Source organism: Cheilinus undulatus, linkage group 24 (assembly GCF_018320785.1).
Source record: "Cheilinus undulatus linkage group 24, ASM1832078v1, whole genome shotgun sequence".
NCBI classification, from domain to species: Eukaryota; Metazoa; Chordata; class Actinopteri; order Labriformes; family Labridae; genus Cheilinus; species Cheilinus undulatus.
The window spans coordinates 1,548,076-1,564,950 of NC_054888.1; the positions used below are offsets into that span (position 1 = coordinate 1,548,076).

The 16,875-nt window shown below is 39.8% G+C and overlaps 2 protein-coding genes across 15 annotated transcripts in view; one reads left to right on the forward strand and one right to left on the reverse strand.

Annotated features, from left to right (window-relative positions):
- Positions 1-64: 64 nt before the first annotated feature.
- On the reverse strand, positions 65-9,677 carry LOC121506516 (high affinity cGMP-specific 3',5'-cyclic phosphodiesterase 9A-like). The gene is made up of 14 exons (XM_041782359.1): positions 9,441-9,677; positions 8,827-8,976; positions 5,415-5,454; positions 5,239-5,341; positions 4,979-5,121; positions 4,838-4,897; positions 4,585-4,762; positions 4,390-4,512; positions 4,221-4,313; positions 4,029-4,096; positions 3,857-3,959; positions 1,588-1,692; positions 1,329-1,475; positions 65-175 (listed from the first exon to the last, which is right to left on the reverse strand). The coding sequence occupies exons 1-14, from the start codon at positions 9,640-9,642 to the stop codon at positions 83-85; spliced, it is 1,608 nt and encodes a 535-aa protein (XP_041638293.1). The 5' UTR covers positions 9,643-9,677; the 3' UTR covers positions 65-82.
- A 3,493-nt stretch (positions 9,678-13,170) lies between these two features.
- LOC121506113 (CLIP-associating protein 1-B-like) overlaps positions 13,171-16,875 on the forward strand; it is a 60,502-nt gene continuing 56,797 nt past the window's right edge. For 13 of the 14 annotated variants that reach the window (XM_041781664.1, XM_041781669.1, XM_041781667.1 and 10 more), the window contains exons 1-2: positions 13,171-13,422; positions 13,834-14,215. In XM_041781664.1, coding sequence (XP_041637598.1) covers positions 14,009-14,215 — 207 coding nt within the window. In that variant the 5' untranslated portion in view covers positions 13,171-13,422; positions 13,834-14,008. Of the gene's footprint in view, positions 13,423-13,609; positions 13,736-13,833; positions 14,216-16,875 lie in introns of those variants that run through there. The other variant, XM_041781665.1, reaches the window with a different exon arrangement.

Consider the following 16,875-nt stretch of genomic DNA (forward strand, 5'->3'; position numbering starts at 1 on the left):
CTGAAATATCTCCCTCTAACACCACTGATCCTAAAACAAGACGTTTGGACAGGGCTGATGCTGAGGAACCGCCTCTTCTTCTTCAGGCTTTGGTCGTCTGCTCCTCTTCTTTTCCAGCTCTCTCTAAGCCGGAGTAATACTCCAGGGCCCGCCGCACCGGCTCCAGAATATGCTGCTGCACGACAAAACCACAGCACAACAGTTTCTGATTAGCAGTCCGGTTCAGCTCAGTATGAACTTAAATTAATGACCTGTAAGGTCCGGTTCCCCTGAAACCCTTCTGTAGGAACTAAGTAGCTAAAAGGAGCAGCTCTTCTCATTTAAGGAATAAGACAGCTGTATCGTGTGAATGACAGGAACTGGCTCCCAACTGAGAGCCAGTTCCCTTCTTCCCGTTCTGTTGTTGATTAACAGACAGAAAAACATCAAAATGGTTCCAGATTAAGAGCTGTTTGGGAACCTACAAATTCCCTTATTACTAAGCAGAACAGCTTTTCTAATTCACGGATGAGTCAAGTCTTTTGTGTGAAGGATGGTAGCTGGCTCCTGATTGTGAGCCAGTTTCCTTTTCCTGTTTTGTTGTTGTTTGATAGACATAATAAAGCCAAACTGGAGCCTAAGAAAGAGCTGTTTGGGAATCAAAGAAAGGCCCCTATTACTGAGCTGAAGAGCTTTTCTTATTCGTGGAAGAGCCAGGTCTTTTGTGTGAAGAAAGGAGCTGGCTCCTGATTGAGAGCTGCTCTTTTTTTGCTGATTTATAGACATAAAAAAGCCAAACTGGTACCAAATAAAGAGCTGTCTAGGAGTTTAAATAAAGTATTTATTACTCTTCTTAATCATGGATGAGCCAGCTTTTATGAGTGAATGATGGACGCTGGCTCCAAATTGAGAGCCAGTTTCCTTTTCCCCATTCTGTAGTTTAATAGACATAAAAATGTCAAAATGGTTCCAAATTAAGAGCCATGTGGGAACCAAAAAGGTACTTATTAGTGAGCTAAGCAGCTTTTCTTATTCAGAGATGAACTAGCTCTTTTTTGTGAAGGACGGGAGCTGCCTCCTGATTGAGAGGTAGTTAGATTTTTTCATTTCATATTATTTTGTAAATAACTGGTGAATTTGACTTTGGGGCTAACAGGGCTCTATTCTCAGCCTAATGCTTTGAAAACTGACACTGGCTGTGGAACCATAAGCAGGATCAGGGTTTACGGATCCAGACCGGACCACCTGATGGAAATGCATCGTCTCAGTGCTTGTTATCAGAGATTTTTGTCCACCAGAGAGCTGGACGGACCCACCCTGACGCTCACAGAGAGCAGCTGTGGTCTTACCTCCAGACAAGGGAACAGCTTGGTGAGCTCGGTGAAGAGCGGCAGGAGGACGAAGCGGATGAAGTTGGTCTGAGAGGACGGTTTGGACACTTTGTCTCGGTCCATGAACGGAGTCACAGGAAGTCCTTTGAGTTTCTCCGTGTCGCTCTGCACATCACAGCAAGAACAGAGCGGCCAGCAGCAGCCCTGACACATGAGCTCTAAAAGGTACTAGCTAGAATAAAATCACTCAAATCTGACAGTATCTGAGACTAGAAACCTGGTTGAAGAACTCCTCCAGCAGACAGTCCAGCCACGGCTCGGCCACGGCCATCGGCCTCGCCTCGTTGGAGATGTCGCTCACCTTCACCATGATCTTCATCAGCTGGAATCAGAACCACAGGTAGGACCGGTTTTCATCCACAAACACTGCAGAGGGTTTCTGTAGAACCTGAGTCATGTTTTAAACATTTTGATGTTAAACTTCTGATTCTACTCCACTCTCTGTTGTTCTTGAACCTCCTGAGACCTGAGCTTTGGCTTGGAGCATTTTTAGTTTCTTCATCTTATTTGGGAAAAGTAGTTAAAACATCAGCCTCGTCTTTGGACGGGAATTTCTGGGAAGCTTCCTTTCAACAATCTACTCAAAGTCCCTGAATTTCTAAAGAAATGGCCTTACATTTCTATGGAATTTACAACAATTTTTATAAATATCCCTTAAAAAGTCCCCAAAAATGTCTAAAAATATTCCACAGAAGTTTCAGTAAAACTCGATCATGAAGCCTAGATATTCCGATTTTCCCAAAATTTTCATGGAAACTTTTTGAGGGGTTTTACGAATCCAAAGTCACCTCCCTCTAAAAACTGATCATATATTCAAATATTTCCAGAAAATTAAAAATACATATTTTCCTAAATTCCATGAAAGTTCTGGAAAAAAAAAATCCCTCCCTGAAATTTCCATGCCCCCTTAACATTCCCATAAACTAACAACAAATTTTCCAATTTTCCATTACAATGCCTCACATTTAAAAGCACCCCCCCCCATCAAATGAAATTCCCAAAAATTCCAAACAAATCCCCCAAACTTCCATGTAAAAAAATGCCAATTCATGCAACATCTCCACTGAAACTGTCTAAAATACAAAAAGTACCCTCAAAATTTCTAGTAAAATACTTGAAAATTTCAAAGTAAGTTCCCTCTAAGAATTCGATCAGGTTTGAGAGCATTAAAAAAGACAGATTTACCCATGATTCCATGAAAATGATTGGAAAAGTCTCCCTAACTTCTTCAGAAATGTTCCATTGCCCGCCCAAATTCCCATAAATTTACAAATAAATCCCCCAAAATGTCAAAGCCACCTCCCTCTAAAATCTTAGATCAGATATCCAAAAATTAAAAACACGTTTTCCTAAAATTTTCATGGAAACTTCTGGGAAAAAATCCCCCGAACATATTCCCTGAAATTCCCATGCCCCCTCAACATTCCCATAAATTTACAAATAAATCTTCAGAGTTTCCATGAAAATAACGTACATTTTAAAAGCAGCCCCCCCCCAAAATAAAACCAAATAAAATCAAATAAAATTTCCCCAAATTCCAATAAAATTCCCATGATAATGCCAAAAAATTCAAAGCAAATTTTCCTCCAGATTTCCATCGAAACTGTCCATCATATTCAAACATATTATAAAATTTACATGAAAATACCTGAAAATATCCAAGAAAAATCACCCAAATTTTAAAGCTAATTCCCTTGAAGTTGAAATTTAAAACAAAGAGTTACCCAAAATTTCCCTGAACTACTCTGAACACCCCCCCTAAAAAATATCCCAACCAAATTCCCATAAATGTACACGTACTTTTTCCAAGTTTCCATAACAATACCTGACAATCAAAAGCAGTTTCCCCCTAAAAAATCAAATCAAATTCCCAAAAATAAAAAAAAGGAAATTTCCTTCAAAATCTCCCTTAATCTGTCCAAAATATTAAAAAATGTCCATGAAATCACTCGGAAATTTCCAAGCAAATTCTCTCAAATTTAAAGCGACTTCTTAGAAAACAGAAAAATCACCAAACAGAAAAAAAAATCCCGATCAAATTTCCATAAATTATAAATAAATTACAAACCAAATTTCCCCCAAAACTTTCAAACATCCTGTAACTTCAAACAGCAGATTTTCTGATATTTCAACCAGAAGCTTAAACTTAAAGGGCCAGTACAGAAAGTTGTTCTGAGATTAAACAGCAGAAATGATGACTGTTTAGCAAAGCTATACTGTTGAGTCATTGATGTGCATGCAGAGTCTGAGGAGGTTTTGTTTCAGATCATTAAAAATGTCCTGAATAATGTGAAGAATCACAGAAAATCATAATAAATGGATATTTGTGTATTTAAAGTTAAAGTCAGATCTGAAGCCAAACTAAAGAGCTGACGGCCGTATGAAGGCAGCAGGAGGACGTTCAAGTTTGTCATGAGTCAGTGAAAACAGGACGATAATTTAAAAACACTCAGAATCGTCTGCTAAAGCCATGATTACTGCCATACCACTTCTTTGTGATCCTTGTTGTTGAAGTCGAACTCCGGCTGCATCGTCTTAAACTTGTTGAGGATTTCGTTGTGTCTGGCCATGTCTGTAGCCAGGATACACCTGCAGGGATAAAAGTACGCGTTAGTACGCAGAGGATCAATAAAACAGCAGAAACTAGCTCAGTCTTACTTGATCATGCCTCCTCGGATGAGCTTGTACTGCTCATAGCTCAGGTTTTTGAGGATGTTGCACTCCGGCTGCAGAGAGAAAATAAAAACTCTTAAACCATGAAGGGATGGAGAGGCTAGCTGCTAGGGAGCGTGCATAAAAGGAACATGCTAGCGTTAAAAAGTGGCCGCACAGTCATGGTGCAGTTTCTACCTTGGACAGGATGCCGAAGGCGACGGCGCAGTGGTGGTTCTCCAGCGGGGAGATGTCGTTGTAGCGTATGGCCAGGTCGGTCTGAGCGTTGATCTGCAGGAATTTAACCAAATAAAACGGATTAAAATCGGATTATTATGGGACAAACTGATGAAAACGGTCAGCTGACCTGGTAGACGTTGTTGTAGCCGGGGTGGTCGAGGTCGTGGCACAGAGCCGAGGTCAGCATGATCAGCAGGTCCAGTCTGGAGAGTTTACTCCTGAGGTCTGTGAGCCAGATCAGACCGTACATCTGCAGAGAGACAGCAGACAGGCTAAACAAACGCTGAAACTGTGGTGTTTCCTCAGATATTACCCAGCGTACCATCTGAGTGACGCAGAAGCAGTGCTGGAAGTTGTGGAAGGGGATGCTGTTGTAGTGGCAGTACACCTCGAACAGGAAGTTCTGCAGGACGTCCAGCTGGATGTGGAACTCGGTCAGGAAGTCCAGGTCTGTGAACATCACCTGGAGGAGCACCAGCATCTCGGCCTCCTCCCACTGCCTGGACCAACACAAACACGGCTGTGACAGACGTGGCTCTGAGCCTGCACGCGTCTCTAAGAGTGTCTGTGCTCACCAGTTATCAAAGATGGGAGTTTTCAGGTGCTCTCTCACTTTCTCCGTCACCTGCAGCGAGCTACGGCAACACAGAATGGACACAGACACCATAAATACTCCACAAAGGCTGCTACAATGCTCCTTTAGATACTGAGGTCACCTCATGTTGATGAACTTCCTGCGGACTTGTTGGCGCTCCTCCTCCACGCTCAGCTTCGGCGTCGTGGGTTTCTGGGACAGTCTGGAGAGCTGACAATGGCTGTCTTCTTTAAACAGACCCATCCAGCTCAGGTGCTGCACACTCTGACAAAAGGCAACCAAAGGATCAGTGGTTTGTCGTCATAAAGCGTCACATGGATAAGTTTGCATGCTTTGGTTTCATGTTCACTCCTATAGTCTCTCTGGAGTTTCAGAACAAACCTCCAGCTTCCTCTTGAAAGACTCCACCTGGCTCTTCAGCTCACACATGATGTCTGCAGTTTTCCCCACGTCTCCGATGACTTTACTCTCCAGGTGATGCAGCCTGCTGACAGGAAACAGATGCAACAGTGAGCCCCTAAAGGCTTAATTCAACCTCCACTTCAACACACTCTCACCTGGACTCCATGTCGTCCAGCTCTGTCGGCATCCCCACACCTAAACGTAAAAACAGGACAGACGTTAAGATCAGAACATCTGGAAGGTTTAATAGAGGGAGGAAGCGAGATCAAGTGCTTCTAACTCAGACATAAAAGTACTGTCAGTGTTGAATAAAATAGGAACTGAAATCCTGACTTTTTAGAGATAAACATCAGCTTCTTTAACATTTTAGAGTAATCATTGTTCAGCAAAAAAGGCCAGAGTAGCATCAGGAGCATCTGAAGCTAGTCAGAAGAAGAGACAGTACTCTGTCAGTGGTGGGGGTAATGATGGAGACTCAGGAACTCTGTGACCAAAACCAGCAAGAAGAGAGTCAGCTCTTTCTGTTTGAAAAAGTTCCCATTTCAGCTCCATCTGTGTGCCACAAACTAACAAACACATCACTGATATTTACAACTGATGAAGGGCCAAACAAACAGTCAATAAGAGCCATATTTAAGGCTGATATAGGCTAATATTAACAGCTAATACAGGCCAATATTTAAGGCTGATATGGGGCTAATATTAACAGCTAATACAGGCCAATATTTAAGGCTGATATGGGGCTAATATTAACAGCTAATACAGGCCAATATTTAAGGCTGATACAGGCAAATATTTAAGGCTGATACAGGCCAATATTTAAGGCTGATATGGGGCTAATATTAACAGCTAATACAGGCCAATATTTAAGGCTGATACAGGCAAATATTTAAGGCTGATACAGGCCAAAATTTAAGGCTGATATAGACTGATATTAACAGCTGATATTGACTGATATTTAGAGTTGATGTAGACTGATATTTACAGCTGATGTAGACTGATATTTACAGCTGATGTAGACTGATATTTACAGCTGATGTAGACTGATATTAACAGCTGATGTAGACTGATATTTACAGCTGATATAGACTGATATTTACAGCTGATATAGACTGATATTTACAGCTGATATAGACTGATATTTACAGCTGATATAGACTGATATTTACAGCTGATGTAGACTGATATTTACAGCTGATATAGACTGATATTTACAGCTGATATAGACTGATATTTACAGCTGATATAGACTGATATTTACAGCTGATATAGACTGATATTTACAGCTGATATAGACTGATATTTACAGCTGATATAGACTGATATTTACAGCTGATGTAGACTGATATTTACGGCTGATATAGACTGATATTTACAGCTGATATAGACTGATATTTACAGCTGATGTAGACTGATATTAACAGTGGATATAGACTGATATTTACAGCTGATGTAGACTGATATTTACAGCTGATGTAGACTGATATTTACAGCTGATATAGACTGATATTAACAGCGGATGTAGACTGATATTTACAGCTGATATAGACTGATATTTACAGCTGATATAGACTGATATTTACAGCTGATATAGACTGATATTAACAGCTGATGTAGACTGATATTATAAGCTGATATAGGCTGATATTTACAGCTAATACAGGCCAATTTTAAAGGGTGAAACGGGCCAATATTTAAGGCTAATACAGGCCAATATTTAAGGCTGACCAAGGCCAATACCTAAGGCTGATACAGGCCCACATTTAAGGTTAATACAAGGCAATATTAAAGGCTTATACAGGCCAATAATTAAGGCTGATATAGACTGAAATTTACAGCTGATACAGACTGATATTTACAGCTGATATAGACTGATATTTACAGCTGATATAGACTGATATTTACAGCTGATGTAGACTGATATTTACAGCTGATAAAGACTGATGTTTACAACTGATATAGACTGATATTTACAGCTGATGTAGACTGATATTTACAGCTGATATAGACTGATATTTACAGCTGATATAGACTGATATTTACAGCTGATATAGACTGATATTTACAGCTGATATAGACTGATATTTACAGCTGATATAGACTGATATTTACAGCTGATATAGACTGATATTTACAGCTGATGTAGACTGATATTTACAGCTGATATAGACTGATATTTACAGCTGATATAGACTGATATTTACAGCTGATGTAGACTGATATTTACAGCTGATAAAGACTGATGTTTACAACTGATATAGACTGATATTTACAGCTGATGTAGACTGATATTTACAGCTGATATAGACTGATATTTACAGCTGATATAGACTGATATTTACAGCTGATATAGACTGATATTTACAGCTGATATAGACTGATATTTACAGCTGATATAGACTGATATTTACAGCTGATATAGACTGATATTTACAGCTGATGTAGACTGATATTTACAGCTGATATAGACTGATATTTACAGCTGATATAGACTGATATTTACAGCTGATGTAGACTGATATTTACAGCTGATGTAGACTGATATTTACAGCTGATATAGACTGATATTTACAGCTGATATAGACTGATATTTACAGCTGATATAGACTGATATTTACAGCTGATGTAGACTGATATTTACAGCTGATATAGACTGATATTTACAGCTGATGTAGACTGATATTTACAGTTGATATAGACTGATATTTACAGCTGATGTAGACTGATATTTACAGCTGATATAGACTGATATTTACAGCTGATATAGACTGATATTAACAGCAGATATAGACTGAAATTTACAGCTGATATAGACTGATATTTACAGCTGATATAGACTGATATTTGCAGCTGATGTAGACTGATATTTACAGCTGATATAGACTGATATTTACAGCTGATATAGACTGATATTTACAGCTGATATAGACTGATATTTACAGCTGATATAGACTGATATTTACAGCTGATATAGACTGATATTTACAGCTGATATAGACTGATATTTACAGCTGATATAGACTGATATTTACAGCTGATGTAGACTGATATTTACAGCTGATATAGACTGATATTTACAGCTGATATAGACTGATATTTACAGCTGATATAGACTGATATTTACAGCTGATGTAGACTGATATTTACAGCTGATGTAGACTGATATTTACAGCTGATATAGACTGATATTTACAGCTGATATAGACTGATATTTACAGCTGATATAGACTGATATTTACAGCTGATGTAGACTGATATTTACAGCTGATATAGACTGATATTTACAGCTGATGTAGACTGATATTTACAGCTGATATAGACTGATATTTACAGCTGATATAGACTGATATTTACAGCTGATGTAGACTGATATTTACAGCTGATATAGACTGATATTTACAGCTGATATAGACTGATATTTACAGCTGATACAGTCTGATATTTTAGACTTAAATAAGCTGGTATATTTACTCCAGCTTAAATACTATTTTCAGGTCATTTTCCCTCCAACATTTGAAGATTTTTTACTCCAAACTGAACATCTGAGAGTTCAGAGAGGCCACTCACTCTGCAGATCGGTGGCCACCACCTCCAGTCTGTAGTACGAGTCCTCACTGTTGGCTTCCAGTCGGGGCGAGATGTTCACCAGGCTGCCGTTGGTGTCGTACATCTTTAGGATGTGGTGAGGACCGGCTTCTGCAGCCGCCCGGAACAGATCTGTGGTGAGGAGGGTTCAGGGTAGGGATGTAATGAAGTTATGGACAAAACAATCAGTCTTTTTAACTGTATTTTTCTGAACTACTGGCACCAACAGAGCTCTCCTCAGTCTTTCCTGATGCATATAAACCTTTATTAATCTGTGCTGCCTTACTAATGTCTTTAAGGCTCAGGGACTCAGTGTAAGACGTCTGTCATGTTGGCATATTATTTATTTATCCTTGAGAGAAGAGCACAGAGAAGGCACATGTAGAAGACGGGCTGTCAAACCCATATGGACGTTCGGCTCTGGCATGGAAGCAACAGGAACATTTCAGACCCTGAAACAATCCTGAAACTGCTCTAAAACTTTAGTTTTCTTTATGCATGGTATCGATGAAAATTAAATGAAATGCTTGGTGGTAATTATGCTTAAATTGTGACTGAGCCTCTAAAGTCAGCAGCTCTAATGCCCTCCGTCTTACCTTTGACGTCAGCAGCAGAGCAGTCGGCTCCAAACTCGGCCTGCTCCAGCCTCCCGTTGACCATAAAATGAATGATTTTTGTTGTCATCCCAGGGCCAGGAGGGACATGACCGGGTCCACAAAGGAAAATGAGACCTCTTGACGCTGACACCTCGAAGCTGTAAAGGACCACCTGCAGCTGACAGAGAGCCCACCCACTCATCCTCTGCCTCCTTGACCCAGAACCTTCACCCTGGACCAGAATCATTCAGACTGAGGACTATCCCGTTGAGAGATCAAAAAGGTGGGAGAAATCGGACATCTGGGGGGGCTTCTTAGTGGGAAAAATGTGACAAAGCCCTCTTTTGGTGACCTCTTGGTGAAAAACCAGCAGTGTCCTTTAAGGTGGGGCAAAAATGGGCAAAATTTGATCTTTCTCAAACTGTTCCACTCGGAGAGGACTTCATCGTGTGTTTCTACCTATAAGGGCATTTCTGTCGCCATTTTTACAAATATTAGGGCACCAGTGTTATATCCTCATCACAGTGTCGTCTAATATTGATAATCACCATATAATGCAGGTTTTATATACACATAGTCACACACTCTAGAGCAGGGGTGTCAAACTCAAGGCCCGGGGGCCAAATCCGGCTGTGGTACAGTTACACCTGGCCTGAAAACTGGAACAAAAATATGAGGTCTGCAGATTTCCTCCATTATAAAGATGTAGACTTAACCCTGAAATCAAACATCCTTCAGTCAGAAAAATGTGAAAAAATAAAGATTTAAAAAATTAAGATTCTGATTATTGATCCTGTCAGATTCTGATAATTGGTCCTGTCTGATTCTGATTATTGATCCTGTCTAATTGTTTAAATCAGATCAGATTGTATAATCAGTCCCTGGTCCCAGGTTGATACAGGCCAATATTTAGAGCTGATATAGGCTGATATTTACAGCTGATACAGGCCAATATTAAAGGCTTATATAGACCAATACTAATGGCTGATACATGCCAATATTCAAGGCTGATACAGGCCAATAATTAAGGTTGATACAGGCCAATATTTTAGGCTGATATAGGCTGATATTTACAGCTGATACAGGCCAATATTTAAGGCTGATATAGGCTGATATTTACAGCTGATACAGGCCGGTATTTAAGGCTGATACAGGCTTATATTAAAGGCTTATATAGACCAATATTAATGGCTGATACAGGCCAATATTAAAGGCTTATATAGACCTATATTAATGGCTGATACAGGCCAATATTTAAGGCTGATACAGGCCAATATTAAAGGCTTATATAGACCAATATTAATGGCTTATACAAGCCGGTATTTAAGGCTGATACAGGCCAATATTAAAGGCTTATATAGACCAATATTAATGGCTGATACAGGCCGGTATTTAAAGCTAATACAGGCCAATATTTAAGGCTGATACAGGCCAATATTTAAGGCTGATACAGGCCAATATTAAAGACTTATATAGACCAATATTTATGGCTAATACAGGCCAGTATTTAAGGCTGATACAGGCCAATATTCAAGGCTGATACAGGCCAATAATTAAGGTTGATACAGGCCAATATTTAAGGCTGATATAGGCTGATATTTACATCTGATACAGGCCAATATTTAAGGCTGATATAGGCTGATATTTACAGCTGATACAGGCCGGTATTTAAGGCTTATATAGACCAATATTAATGGCTGATACAGGCCGGTATTTAAGGCTGATACAGGCCAATATTAAAGGCTTATATAGGCTGATATTTACAGCTGATACAGGCCCATATTTAAGGCTGATATAGGCTAATATTTACAGCTGAAACAGGCCAATATTAAAGGCTTATATAGACCAATATTAACCGCTGATACAGGCCAATATAAAAGGCTTATATAGACCAATATCAATGGCTGATACAGGCTGGTATTTAAGGCTGATACAGGTCAATATTAAAGGCTTATATAGACCAATATTAACGGCTGATACAGGCCAATATTAAAGGCTTATATAGACCAATATTAATGGCTGATACAGGCCGGTATTTAAGGCTGATACAGGCCAATGTTAAAGGCTTATATAGACCAATATTAACGGCTGATACAGGCCAATATTAAAGGCTTATATAGACCAATATTAATGGCTGATACAGGCCAATGTTAAAGGCTTATATAGACCAATATTAATTGCTTATACAAGCCGGTATTTAAGGCTGATACAGGCCAATATTAAAGGCTTATAGAGACCAATATTAATGGCTGATACAGGCCGGTATTTAAAGCTAATACAGGCCAATATTTAAGGCTGATACAGGCCAATATTTAAGGCTGATACAGGCCAATATTAAAGACTTATATAGACCAATATTTATGGCTGATACAGGCCAGTATTTAAGGCTGATACAGGCCAATATTTAAGGCTGATACAGGCCAATATTAAAGGCTTATATAGACCAATACTAATGGCTGATACAGGCCAATATTCAAGGCTGATACAGGCCAATAATTAAGGTTGATACAGGCCAATATTTAAGGCTGATATAGGCTGATATTTAAAGCTGATACAGGCCAATATTTAAGGCTTATATAGACCAATATTAATGGCTTATACAGGCCGGTATTTAAGGCTGATACAGGCCAATATTAAAGGCTTATAAAGGCCAATATTTACAGCTGACACAGGCCCATATTTAAGGCTGATAAAGGCTGATATTTACAGCTGAAACAGGCCAATATTAAAGGCTTATATAGACCAATATTAACGGCTGATACAGGCCAATATTAAAGGCTTATATAGACCAATATTAATGGCTGATACAGGCCGGTATTTAAGGCTGATACAGGCCAATGTTAAAGGCTTATATAGACCAATATTAATGGCTGATACAGGCCAATATTAAAGGCTTATATAGACCAATATGAATGGCTGATACAGGCCAATATTAAAGGCTTATATAGACCAATATTAATGGCTGATACAGGCCAATATTAAAGGCTTATATAGACCAATATTAATGGCTGATACAGGCCAATATTAAAGGCTTATATAGACCAATATTAATGGCTGATACAGGCTGGTATTTAAGGCTGATACAGGTCAATATTAAAGGCTTATATAGACCAATATTAATGGCTGATACAGGCCGGTATTTAAGGCTGATACAGGTCAATATTAAAGGCTTATATAGACCAATATTAATGGCTGATACAGGCCAATATGAAAGGCTTATATAGACCAATATTAATGGCTGATACAGGCCAATATTAAAGGCTTATATAGACCAATATTAATGGCTGATACAGGCCGGTATTTAAGGCTGATACAGGTCAATATTAAAGGCTTATATAGACCAATATTAATGGCTGATACAGGCCGGTATTTAAGGCTGATACAGGTCAATATTAAAGGCTTATATAGACCAATATTAATGGCTGATACAGGCCAATATGAAAGGCTTATATAGACCAATATTAATGGCTGATACAGGCCAATATTAAAGGCTTATATAGACCAATATTAATGGCTGATACAGGCCGGTATTTAAGGCTGATACAGGTCAATATTAAAGGCTTATATAGACCAATATTAATGGCTGATACAGACCGGTATTTAAGGCTGATACAGGTCAATATTAAAGGCTTATATAGACCAATATTAATGGCTGATACAGGCCAATGTTAAAGGCTGACCAGCAGGTGTCGTAGTTCTGCGTGTTTCCCTCTGCAGCTTCTACGGCGTCTGCTGTGGGACATTCATGATTTACAACGGCAGTTCATCATTTTGACGCCTTTAATTCCAATGAATGACTGTTGAAGAGCAGTCTGTGGACGTTAGGCTCTGAAATGTCTTAAATATCGGGTGTGGAGTGGTTAAACTACCGCAGAGGAGCGGATAAAGCGATGCTGAGCGGAGCAGAGAAGTAACGGTAGTTTGTGGCCGGAGGCAGCATCGCCACTTCGGACTTTTTCCACTGAACGGCTCCGTCCATCCGGTGAGTGAATATATAACCGGTGAGAGCATTAATAACTCGGTAATTAACCTGTTACAGGCCGGTGGAGCCGACTGTCCTCCTCCTAGCGGGCTAACTTAGCTCATGTGGCTAACAGCAGGGTAACTGTTACTCGGGTAAAGCTTGCTAGTAGCGGGCTAAGTGTGCTAGCACAGAAGCTAACAGCTACGTAAACTGTTTTGACGTTTAACGTTCACCTGCACGCGCAGGTACAGTCACCTGAATAACGGTCGGTTAGCTCGACTTAAACCGCCTTTTAGCTCTAATTTCACCAACAAGTCAGCCAGCTGAGAGGGTAAACGGATGAATACGGCCGTTTACTCTGACTGTAAAGGTGCTAGTTTGTAAACTTTTCCTCATTCTGCTGCTTTTTCTGGTTTTATTTCATCACAGAGGAATGAAGCGACATGTCCACCAGAGATGCTATGGCCGCCTCTTCATGAGAAGAACCGGAGCATAGACGGGGCCGAGTATCCTGCAGCAGGTTTCTGGAGACCGGGAAGGCTTCGGTGGACTAGAACCGGGGCTGAGAAAGGCCGGCTGGACGTCTGAGTGTCCTACAGCAGCCATGGAGGAGGAGGAGGTGGTCAGCATGGAGTTTCTGCTGGAGCAGGTGATGCAGAAGGACGTGGGGAAGAGGCTCCAGGTGGGACAGGAGACCATAGAGCTCATTCTGGATGAGGGCAAGTCCCCAGACCTGGAACAGGACCAGAGCATGCTGGATAGGATGGTGGACTCTGTGGCCAGCTCCTGGGTCAACTCCAGCAACTTTAAGGTGAGACAGGTGGGGAGGGAAAGGTGAGGGATGCACCTAGACACCTTCACGATTATGTCCCTGGAAGAGCAGGAGAGAGGGATGGAATCTGGACATCCATCATAGTGGTTTTAGTTTCTCTGGACATCCATCATAGTGGTTTTAGTTTCTCTGGACATCCATCATAGTGGTTTTAGTTTCTCTGGACATCCATCATAGTGGTTTTAGTTTCTCTGGACATCCATCATAGTGGTTTTAGTTTCTCTGGACATCCATCATAGTGGTTTTAGTTTCTCTGGACATCCATTAGAGTGGTTTTAGTTTCTCTGGACATCCATCATAGTGGTTTTAGTTTCTCTGGACATCCATTAGAGTGGTTTTAGTTTCTCTGGACATCCATCATAGTGGTTTTAGTTTCTCTGGACATCCATCATAGTGGTTTTAGTTTCTCTGGACATCCATTAGAGTGGTTTTAGTTTCTCTGGACATCCATCATAGTGGTTTTAGTTTCTCTGGACATCCATCATAGTGGTTTTAGTTTCTCTGGACATCCATTAGAATGGTTTTAGTTTCTCTGGACATCCATCATAGTGGTTTTAGTTTCTCTGGACATCCATCATAGTGGTTTTAGTTTCTCTGGACATCCATCATAGTGGTTTTAGTTTCTCTGGACATCCATTAGAATGGTTTTAGTTTCTCTGGACATCCATCATAGTGGTTTTACTTTCTCTGGACATCCATCATAGTGGTTTTAGTTTCTCTGGACATCCATTAGAATGGATTTAGTTTCTCTGGACATCCATCATAGTGGTTTTAGTTTCTCTGGACATCCATCATAGTGGTTTTAGTTTCTCTGGACATCCATTAGAATGGTTGTAGTTTCTCTGGACATCCATCATAGTGGTTTTAGTTTCTCTGGACATCCATCAAAGTGGTTTTAGTTTCTCTGGACATCCATCATAGTGGTTTTAGTTTCTCTGGACATCCATCATAGTGGTTTTAGTTTCTCTGGACATCCATCATAGTGGTTTTAGTTTCTCTGAACATCCATTAGAATGGTTGTAGTTTCTCTGGACATCCATCATAGTGATTTTAGTTTCTCTGGACATCCATCATAGTGGTTTTAGTTTCTCTGGACATCCATCATAGTGGTTTTAGTTTCTGTGGACATCCATCAGAATGGTTTTAGTTTCTCTGGACATCCATCATAGTGGTTTTAGTTTCTCTGGACATCCATCATAGTGGTTTTAGTTTCTCTGGACATCCATCATAGTGGTTTTAGTTTCTGTGGACATCCATCAGAATGGTTTTAGTTTCTATGGACATCCATCATAGTGGTTTTAGTTTCTCTGGACATCCATCATAGTGGTTTTAGTTTCTCTGGACATCCATCATAGTGGTTTTAGTTTCTCTGGACATCCATCATAGTGGTTTTAGTTTCTCTGGACATCCATCATAGTGGTTTTAGTTTCTATGGACATCCATCATAGTGGTTTTAGTTTCTATGGACATCCATCATAGTGGTTTTAGTTTCTATGGACATCCATCATAGTGGTTTTAGTTTCTCTGGACATCCATCATAGTGGTTTTAGTTTCTCTGGACATCCATCATAGTGGTTTTAGTTTCTATGGACATCCATCATAGTGGTTTTAGTTTCTATGGACATCCATCATAGTGGTTTTAGTTTCTATGGACATCCATCATAGTGGTTTTAGTTTCTCTGGACATCCATCATAGTGGTTTTAGTTTCTCTGAACATCCATTAGAGTGGTTTTAGTTTCTATGGACATCCATCATAGTGGTTTTAGTTTCTCTGGACATCCATCATAGTGGTTTTATTTTCTATGGACATCCATCATAGTGGTTTTAGTTTCTATGGACATCCATCATAGTGGTTTTAGTTTCTATGGACATCCATCATAGTGGTTTTAGTTTCTCTGGACATCCATCATAGTGGTTTTAGTTTCTCTGGACATCCATCATAGTGGTTTTAGTTTCTGTGGACATCCATCAGAATGGTTTTAGTTTCTCTGGACATCCATCATAGTGGTTTTAGTTTCTCTGGACATCCATTAGAATGGATTTAGTTTCTCTGGACATCCATCATAGTGGTTTTAGTTTCTCTGGACATCCATCATAGTGGTTTTAGTTTCTCTGGACATCCATCATAGTGGTTTTAGTTTCTGTGGACATCCATCAGAATGGTTTTAGTTTCTCTGGACATCCATCATAGTGGTTTTAGTTTCTCTGGACATCCATCATAGTGGTTTTAGTTTCTCTGGACATCCATCATAGTGGTTTTAGTTTCTGTGGACATCCATCAGAATGGTTTTAGTTTCTCTGGACATCCATCATAGTGGTTTTAGTTTCTCTGGACATCCATTAGAATGGATTTAGTTTCTCTGGACATCCATCATAGTGGTTTTAGTTTCTCTGGACATCCATCATAGTGGTTTTAGTTTCTCTGGACATCCATCATAGTGGTTTTAGTTTCTGTGGACATCCATCAGAATGGTTTTAGTTTCTCTGGACATCCATCATAGTGGTTTTAGTTTCTCTGGACATCCATCATAGTGGTTTTAGTTTCTCTGATCCACCTTTGCTTTGAGGGATTTCCTTCCAGTTTTGTACAGTACAGCAAACTGTTAGATGGATAGTTTGGTTTGGACTAGACCTGATT